We start from the raw sequence: 8624 nt of genomic DNA on the forward strand, positions 1-8624 counted from the left end.
GGGAGACGCTGCGACGCGGGAGTCTCCAGTTCGCCTTAACTCTGTAATGACCGAGAAATGGCTTTTGGAGCTAATACCTCGTCGTTGGTATTAAGTTCATGAAATCTACTTACGCGCAGATATTTTTGTTGTCTTCAGCTAGACCTCAGTGCTTGAACCGCTTATTTCTTCTTTATCCCCTTCTTCCTACTCGTCCTTTTCTACTTAGTTTGGAATTCAGGGTGCGTAAATGGACACTAATCTCTCCACCATTGCCCTTCTGTGGTTCTAACTACTGTGCAGATTTACTGCAGGACCGAATTAATGGTCTTCAATTTAATTCAAGACTTAGGTGCTAGCCAAGAGTTCTATTTAAAACTAGATTTTCAGCTTTTTCCTACTTTTCTCAAATCTCCAACTATGACACCAATCCTCTCATTCTTATTAGAAACTGGACCCACCAGGATCGTTTTTCAGCCAAGTACACATAGTCAAATCCACATAGGGCCTCAAAACTCCAAATTAATTTTTTACTTTCCTGCTCCCAAATTTAGGTAACCAAGGATTACCAAATAACAAATGCTTTTAATATCAAAAATATAATCCAGGGTAAACAAAATAGTAGATTAGAGGAATCAGATAAACTAAAAACAAGCCCAAATTATTATTATTACTATATTGACATAAAATAAGAAATAGTAAATGTGATACAAAACAGTAAAATAAAGGAACATTCAGAGAACAAGAAAGTAATGTGGAAATTAAAAATATATCAGAAATGAAAACCTCAATAAAATGGTTGGACAATATTATCAAAGAAATGTCCCAGAAAGTAGAGCGAAAGACAGAGATAGGAACATCTGTATTAGTTAGCTAGGTCTTCCATAACAAAATGCCATAGACTGAGTGGCTTAAATGACAGAATTTCATTTTTTTCACAGTTGTGGAAGATAGAAGTCCAAGTTGAAGGTGTCGTCAGGTTTGGTTTCTTCTGAGGCCTCTTACCTTGGCTTGCAGATGATTGTCTTCTCATTTCATTCTCTCATGGCCTTTTCTCTGTGTGCACTCATTCCTGGTGTCTCTTCCTCTTTTTATAAGAACTCCAGTCCTATTGGATTAGGATCCCAAGGCTACAACATCATTTACTTTAAATTACCTCTTCGAAGGGCTTCAGCAAATAAATTTTGCAGGGACACAAGTCAGTCCATAACTACATCAGAGGACCAGTCCAAAAATTCCGGAGAGAACAACACAACAAAAAAATAGAAGGAAAGAAATAAGCAATAAATGATTCAAGAAAGTTTTCCAGTACTTAAGGATGTTAGTTTCCAAACTGGAAGATCCTGCCAAACACCCAGAACAAAGAACACAGATCCACATCGAAACCCATCATTGTCAGAATTCACAACATTGGAGATGAAGAGGTGATCTCACATATTTCCAGGTTATAAAGACTTCAAACTCAGAATGGCTTCAGATAGCTCAATAGCAACATTGGAATCCAGGAAGCAATGGCATTCCTTAAATTCTGAAGGAAAATGAATTCAAACTTAATATTCAATACCCAGTCAACTATCAGCAAAGTGTGTGAATAGAGTACAGACAATTTCTGACATATTGAGTCTCAAAACAAACGAACAAAAAATCACTCTCATGCACCCTTCTGTAGGAAGATTCTGGATGTGTGATCCACCAAAATAGAATAAACCAAGGAGGAGAAAATTATGACATCCAGGAAACATAGTAAATTTCAAATACGAAGGGAAAAGAAGAGAAACTCAAAGTAGTGTTGAAAGAAAGAGCACAGGACAATAGCTATAGATTAGGCATGGACAGCTACCAGTCCCAATTAGAGTTGATTAGAAATCTTTGAGAATTAACTGCTTTAGAAAGATGAAATTGACAAAATTCTAGCTGCGTCTGAAGACTTGAGAGAAGATTTAAATATTGGACCTAGAGTTTGGGAGTTGAAATAATGACAGATACTCAGAAAAGAGCAAATTTATGAATTATGCAGTTATTAGCCCTAAGGCAAATAAAATCTCGTATAAGAGAATAAAGTAATTTTATATATGACTACGTAGTATTGATTTAATAAAAAATAATATACACGGGAAATAAAATAATTACATTGGGAACATGGGATTTGGTGAAGAATACCATGTTTAACGGAGATGGGGAAGGAAAAATGGAGCTTAATCCTTAATTTCCATAGCGAGAAATCGATATCATAAAATCCAAGAAAAATTAAGAAAGCAATATAAGACTAATATTTTAAAGCATAGATATAAATATAGAAATATTGATATTAAGCTAAAATAGTAGAAGCTGTTTGCATGGGAAGGGGACAATATGGGGAGATATACTTTTCATAACACCTTGTAAGACAGTTTACTCTGTAAATATTAAATGAAATGCTTTTAATTGAAATACATTGTCTATGATAGATATTAGTCACTGTTGATCATTTTTAGTAATTTCTTGTAGCAACTTCAAAGAAAATATATTTTAAATGAGTCTGCTAAATAGAAGTGCAAGAAATGTGCTCCTCGGGCTTAGTTGTAATTAGTGCCACATGAGGAGCTCAGTTTTCATCTGGAATATCATTCTACATGTGAAATAATATCCTGGAGTTGAAGCTAAACAACGTAGCAATTGAGTTTCTTCTAAAAATGATCAAACATTGATATTGATTTTTATCTCATTCCCAGAATAAGAGTAGACATTTGTTTGGAGAACTTGATTTTACTGAAAGAACAGCTATAGGTTAGGTATAATTTATCAAAACGCTAATGAAAATCTCCAATAAACATTGCTTTCTCTCTTTGGTCAGCTCTATTTACTTATCAGGTGATCAGGGCAAACATCATCGGTAATACAGAGCATTCAAAACTGCATGCCACCTGAGAGGATGCAGTGAGAAAAGCACAGCATCACTTCTGTGGTATTCTGCCAAAGAGGTAACCTAACCTGATCGAGAAAACTTCAGAAAAACCTTTGAACATTTTACAACATAACAGGTCTGTGGTTTTCAAAAGTGTTAGAGTCAAAGAAGTCAAGAAATAAAAAACTGAAGAAATGATCCAGATTGAAGGAAACTAAAATAAAAAAATGACAACTAAATACAACTCATGATTCTGAATTAGATCTTCCTACTACGAAGAACATGTGGACACAGTTGATAAAACTGAATGAGATCCGATGGTGATTAGATAGCAGTGATGTATCAATGTTAAGTTCCTGATTTGAATGATGCTTTGAAATTTAGGAATTACACAGTTAATGATTCAGGGCCACTGGACACCATGTTGACAATTTACTCTTAAGCTATTTAGAAAAAAAAACAAAAGGACTCTGTACTGTACTTGCAAATTTTGGGAAAGATTGAGATTATTTCAACATCTTCACAAAGTGGGGAAAAGTCTTCTGGAAGTTGTATTTCAGCAAGAAGAGACAAATAAAAAAATAAGTAAACTAGAGAGTCTTTCAAATCGTTATAGGCTTGAGCCCTTGGGCACTCTCACAGTTAGAAATTAAATAGCAGAAAAAGAGGCAGCCAAGAAGGACTGAGAAAGAGCAATCAGTAAGGCAGGACTTAAATGAGCAGAAGCTAAAGGAGAAAAAGTTTTTAAAAGTATGAAGTGGTTTGTGAAATGCTGTGGAGAGATCCAGTAAGATGAACAGAGAACTAGTGATCACTGGAATTGGCCACAAGGGGTCATGGGAGAAGTCACTGAGGAACAGTCTTAGCAGAGTAAAGACAGCAGCCAGATTCAGAATGGTGAAAAGAGAATGGGAGATGAGGACGTGGAATTGGTGAGTATACATATCTAATCCCAGAAGTATTGCTGTAAAAGGAGCAGAGAATGATGTAGTAGGTAGAGGGTTATCTAGGGTCAGTGGAGAGTTGTTTGTAAAATGGGAGATTTCTAGGTAAGTTTGTGCAATGACAGAGATGATTCAACAAAGAGGGAGAAACTCAGGATACAGGAAACACTCAGCCTAACTTGAAGTGAGAGGGATGTGACCAAGACTGCATGTGTATACACTGCCATTTGCAGGAGCAGAGGTCCCTCATCTCAGAAATAGTGAGGAAGGAAGGGAAAATAGACCAAAGGGAAGGTGTGACTGCTGTCATGATGGTGAAGAGGGAAGAATTTTATATGAGGCTGCTTCTCTTCTTAGTGTAATATGAGTCCAGGTCATCTACTGAGAGCAAAGAGGAGTAGAAGGTGAATGGTCGAGCCTGTGTTCTGTGGCTTTGAAGAGAGAAGAGGAGAAATAAAATTGCAGAGAAGTGACTACAATGGCCGAGCAGACCTGAGGGCCCACTTGATATATGAGGTTAATGAACTTAATGTGTGATCTTTCAGCATGCTTGTGGATTTTTTTAATAACATTGGTGAGGATATAAGGAAATACAGAGTGCCAATTATTGTTTTTCAAATACATATTTTTTTCTTCAGAGACACTAGATGAGTCGAAACAAAGAAAGACAAAGTATGAATTGCAAAGCCTTTAATACTAATGTTTACTTCTTTACAACATAATAATTTCACACTGATGATTAATTAGCAATTATTTCAATACTTGCAACTTCATCTGCCTCCAGATTTAGTCATAATGCATGAATTTAAGCTAATAAAAATAAAAAACAGCAACAGCTCATCTTATCCTTCTTAATATTCCTTCATGATCAGCAAGGTACATAAGAGTTCTTGAAAAGGTTCTTTAGAATAGATTGGCAAATTAATTGTGAGTTTATTCTTAAAGCTGTATAAAAGCAACATTTCTAGGAAAACATTTAAACCAAAAGTCACACTTTATGAAAACAAAATTCTTAATTCAATCGGTCTCCATTTTAGCCATTTGGCTTTCTGCTCCTTTGTAAATTTTATATTGCCCAACAAAGAGTGGTGATCTTTTACTGTTTTTGGAGATGACTGAAAGATGAAGACATCAGACACCTACACAGCTGGTATGTTGCCTAAGATCAATGTGTTTTAAAGGAGCCTTTTCTTACATATTATCATTCACTTGTATCATTCAAGATGAAGTCTGGGTTATCTCTTTGATTAATAACTAAATATATTGGAGATGTATTTGATAATCAAGATTATAGATAAATTTTCACCAGCATTAGTTCTATTAGCCAAATGAAAAAGGTTGTAGGCTTAATATAATAAACACATTAGAAAACATTTAGTCTCTAAGAAGAAAGACCATATTTTGCTCCTGCTTCTGTAAAAAATTATTTGCTTGAAAGAATGGTAGTGTAAACTTCCACTCAACTACTATTCCCTTAATATGAAAAAGAGACAAAATGAGCTGAAGATGGAAAATTTCAGTTACACTCCACAACCATGGGTATAATGAGCGAGATCCTTGTTTCGACAATGATTTCTCCATGCCACCCTGTAGGGAAAGGAGAACCAAATGGTGATACTGTTAAAGCATATCTTCATATCTTTACCTACACACACACACACACACACACACACACACACACACACACACACGGATTCCTTTGGAAGAACAAAATATTTTATAAATACATGAAATATAGGCTATTGATAGATTCAGGTATTGCTATTTATTAAATTAAAATATGTATACCAAATATTTCACTTCTTCCCAAAGCCCTTTCTGAAAGCATAGAATGCTGAACATAAATGTTGAGTCATACACATTTCCCAGCAGCCACTGCAAAGTGCATTCCACTTTGATATGACAAGGAACTGGTGGAGTGTGGAGAATCTTAAAAATTCTAGAAATTCCTTAAAATTGTATGAAGAGTAAAAGAGAAAGCTTCTGAATCAGTTAAAGTAGATTATTTCTAAGTGATGCATTGTTTGGCCTAAGTCTAAAGCTGCAACTTTCAGTTCTCAGTAGCACACTTTTGTCTTTGAAAATCATCCCCTACTTCTTTCATAACAGTAGAGTTAAATAGCTTTCCCCTTTAATGCTTAAAACATACCATGCTCCGATGCCTTGTTCACTGACCACCTTCTTTGCACATGCTACGGATTTACTAATGTCTTTGTGCATCAAATCTGTAAAACAAGTAGTGAAGAATGAAAACAACTTCCACAGAAATTTCATTTTAAGTTTAGGTTAAGCCAGTTTTATTCTCTTCGGCTGAGAAAAGGACACTAAAATTATTTTCCATGAGTCTATAAATTTGATTATTAGAGGAATAACTTTTCTTCATTCCATCCCACTTGGCATGAAAAAAAGCATTCTGTGTCTTGTTTACCAAAGTCATTGGAAGCTCTGGAATTATTAGCTAATGTGGTAGAAGGGTTATTAAAAAAAAAAAAAAGGCGGGGGAGGGGCGAACCGACCTAACAATTTTTAATCAGCAATTCTACTACTAGAAACTTTCCCTAAAGAAATAATAAGAAATGCACTGAAAGATGTATGCACAGGGCGTTTCATTGCAATTAATGAAAGTGGAAAATGGAAACAGCCTAAGTGCTTAACGGTAAGAGAAGAATCAATAACTTAGAAATATTTGTACAGTGGAATTCTATTTGCACGCTTTACAAATAATGAAGATTGGTATTTGTTAACAGAAATGATTTTGTGTAATAAAGAGCAGATTGTAAAGCAGTGTATATACTATGATTGAATTTTTATTAAAAATACATTGCTTACATGTTTGTACATGAGTACATATGTATGTGATACAGCTTTACATTCACATACGTGATTGACAATGTATTCTAGAAGAATATATGCCAAGAGTTACCAGTGGTCATAAGTCTCTTGGTATAAGAATTTTTATTCAATGACCACAGATTATTATATACTACAAAATATTTTTAAAGATACATTAACTGAATATAAAACATATTTTATTCTAAGGCTAATCCTCTATTAGGAATTCTAACATTTAAAAATTCAACAACATTAATTTTACAATACTTCTTCCATATTTTATACACTATAGTTTCCACAGGTTATTTCTATTTTCACCTGAGTTTAATAGTACATTTCTTTAACCTCAATTAAACAAATTTGTTAATTAACTTGTTAGATGACAATGATTATATAGGAACTGTACTTTTTGGAGATACAAGCTAAAGAATTTAGAAATGAAATGTCATAATGTTTCCAATTCACTTTAAAACCATTCAACAAAAAAATATATATGTATACATAAAAGAAATAAAGATAAAAAAATGTTAACAACTGTATGTGATGAGCATATGGTTGTTCATTATACTAATCTAATATCTTTAATTTTCTATATATTAAACACTTCACAATAAAAAGTAAAAACAACTTTTTAAAAAAGGACCGCACAACCAAATGATGCCTAAACTTCCCCAAGTAAGTGTGGAGAATGGGCATTGTTCTTGACAAAGCATCAGTAAGTCCTTTTACATAAATTAATAGATCATTCCAAAACTTTCGTGCATTAGAAAATAGCAACCTTTTATGATACTAGCTCCTTAATTTCTTCCTTAAGAAATTACGAGGAGGATAATGAAGAGTTTCTAGAAGTTGAGATAGATTTTTCCTCTGTTCCTCAAGACTTTTCATTTGTATTTAATCTCTATTCTTGTAAGTATAACCAGATGGATCCTGTGTTATCACTCAAATGTTTTGTCTTACCTTTGCAGGATACATTGCAGGTATTAACTGCTCCTGGAGTTTTGCCGTCATTACACCAGTAGTGGCTATTGATCTGCAATATTCCGTAATCAGTGCTTTTGTCGTTAGGATTGTAGTGGGTAGCTCGTGTGTTGTAACTACTTTCCCATTTGGCCACACACACCCCTGAAAAGAAAGGACTTAATTTTAGTAATAAATAGCAACAACACATGATTTAATACTGCATGCCATAATCAGTTCTACTTAGCTAATTCTATTTTACTAATGACTTACTTTATAAATATAAAGATGTGTTTTATCTGTTAAATATTTAACACTTCGTGTTAAAGGGTCTTTAAGAAAATCTTTTTGTTAGAAAATCATTTGTAATACTAATAAAGAAAGATAACATACTATAAAAAATATTAATACTCCAAATTAAAATATTCCATTGCTATTATCCTTCCCCTGCTCCTATCCCTCAGGCAAGATTCAGCCTAGAATAGAAAAATCAACAGAGTTGTTGAGTAGATTTTGTAATTAATGGTAGATACCTAAGCTGATGGAAAAAAGCTTTTTATTGGGAGAAACAAGAATTTTCTTGGAGAAAGTCATTTTCTTCTGATACCTAAAGGTGAATTTGGACATCAAATTAGAATCTGGAAAGCCAGAGTTATAGAACAGGAAAGACTAATTCATCCATCTATCCATTCATGCATCTATCCAACCTTTTACTCATTCGTTCAGAAATAGTTATTAAGGGAAAATGTTTGAATTCAATCTGGAAAATACAGTGATTACATCAACAAATACGGACTAAAATATAAAGTAACTTTTGCAGGAACACATCTTGGACTGTGTGGAAGAAAATGAAAACAGTTAATCAACTACTGTCAGTAAGAATAATAAAATGTCATTTCATGCTGCACTTCAGGGATCCTTACATAAGCAGTGATTAAGTGGAAATAGGTTCCTACTGCATCATATGGAGATTTTAACATAATTAAAAAAAAAAAAAACTTTGCTATTTAAAACCCCATGTCATG

At 33.9% G+C, this 8624-nt stretch overlaps 1 protein-coding gene and 1 long non-coding RNA gene across 2 annotated transcripts in view; one reads left to right on the top strand and one right to left on the bottom strand.

Moving 5' to 3' along the window:
* Positions 1–3626: 3626 nt before the first annotated feature.
* Positions 3627–8624, top strand: part of LOC118613655 — a 69663-nt gene continuing 64665 nt past the window's right edge. The window contains exon 1 of the long non-coding RNA XR_004955620.1: positions 3627–3795. This is a non-coding gene — a long non-coding RNA (uncharacterized LOC118613655). The remainder of the gene's footprint in view (positions 3796–8624) is intronic.
* The window catches only part of LYZ (lysozyme), a 52989-nt gene continuing 48847 nt past the window's right edge, over positions 4483–8624 (bottom strand). The window contains exons 2-4 of the mRNA XM_016152287.2: positions 7600–7764; positions 5957–6032; positions 4483–5394 (exon numbers count right to left, since the gene is read on the bottom strand). Of these exons, the coding sequence (XP_016007773.1) occupies positions 5328–5394; positions 5957–6032; positions 7600–7764 (308 nt within the window). The 3' untranslated portion in view covers positions 4483–5327. The remainder of the gene's footprint in view (positions 5395–5956; positions 6033–7599; positions 7765–8624) is intronic.

Source organism: Rousettus aegyptiacus, unplaced genomic scaffold (genome assembly GCF_014176215.1).
Source record: "Rousettus aegyptiacus isolate mRouAeg1 unplaced genomic scaffold, mRouAeg1.p scaffold_m13_p_2, whole genome shotgun sequence".
NCBI lineage: Eukaryota > Metazoa > Chordata > Mammalia > Chiroptera > Pteropodidae > Rousettus > Rousettus aegyptiacus.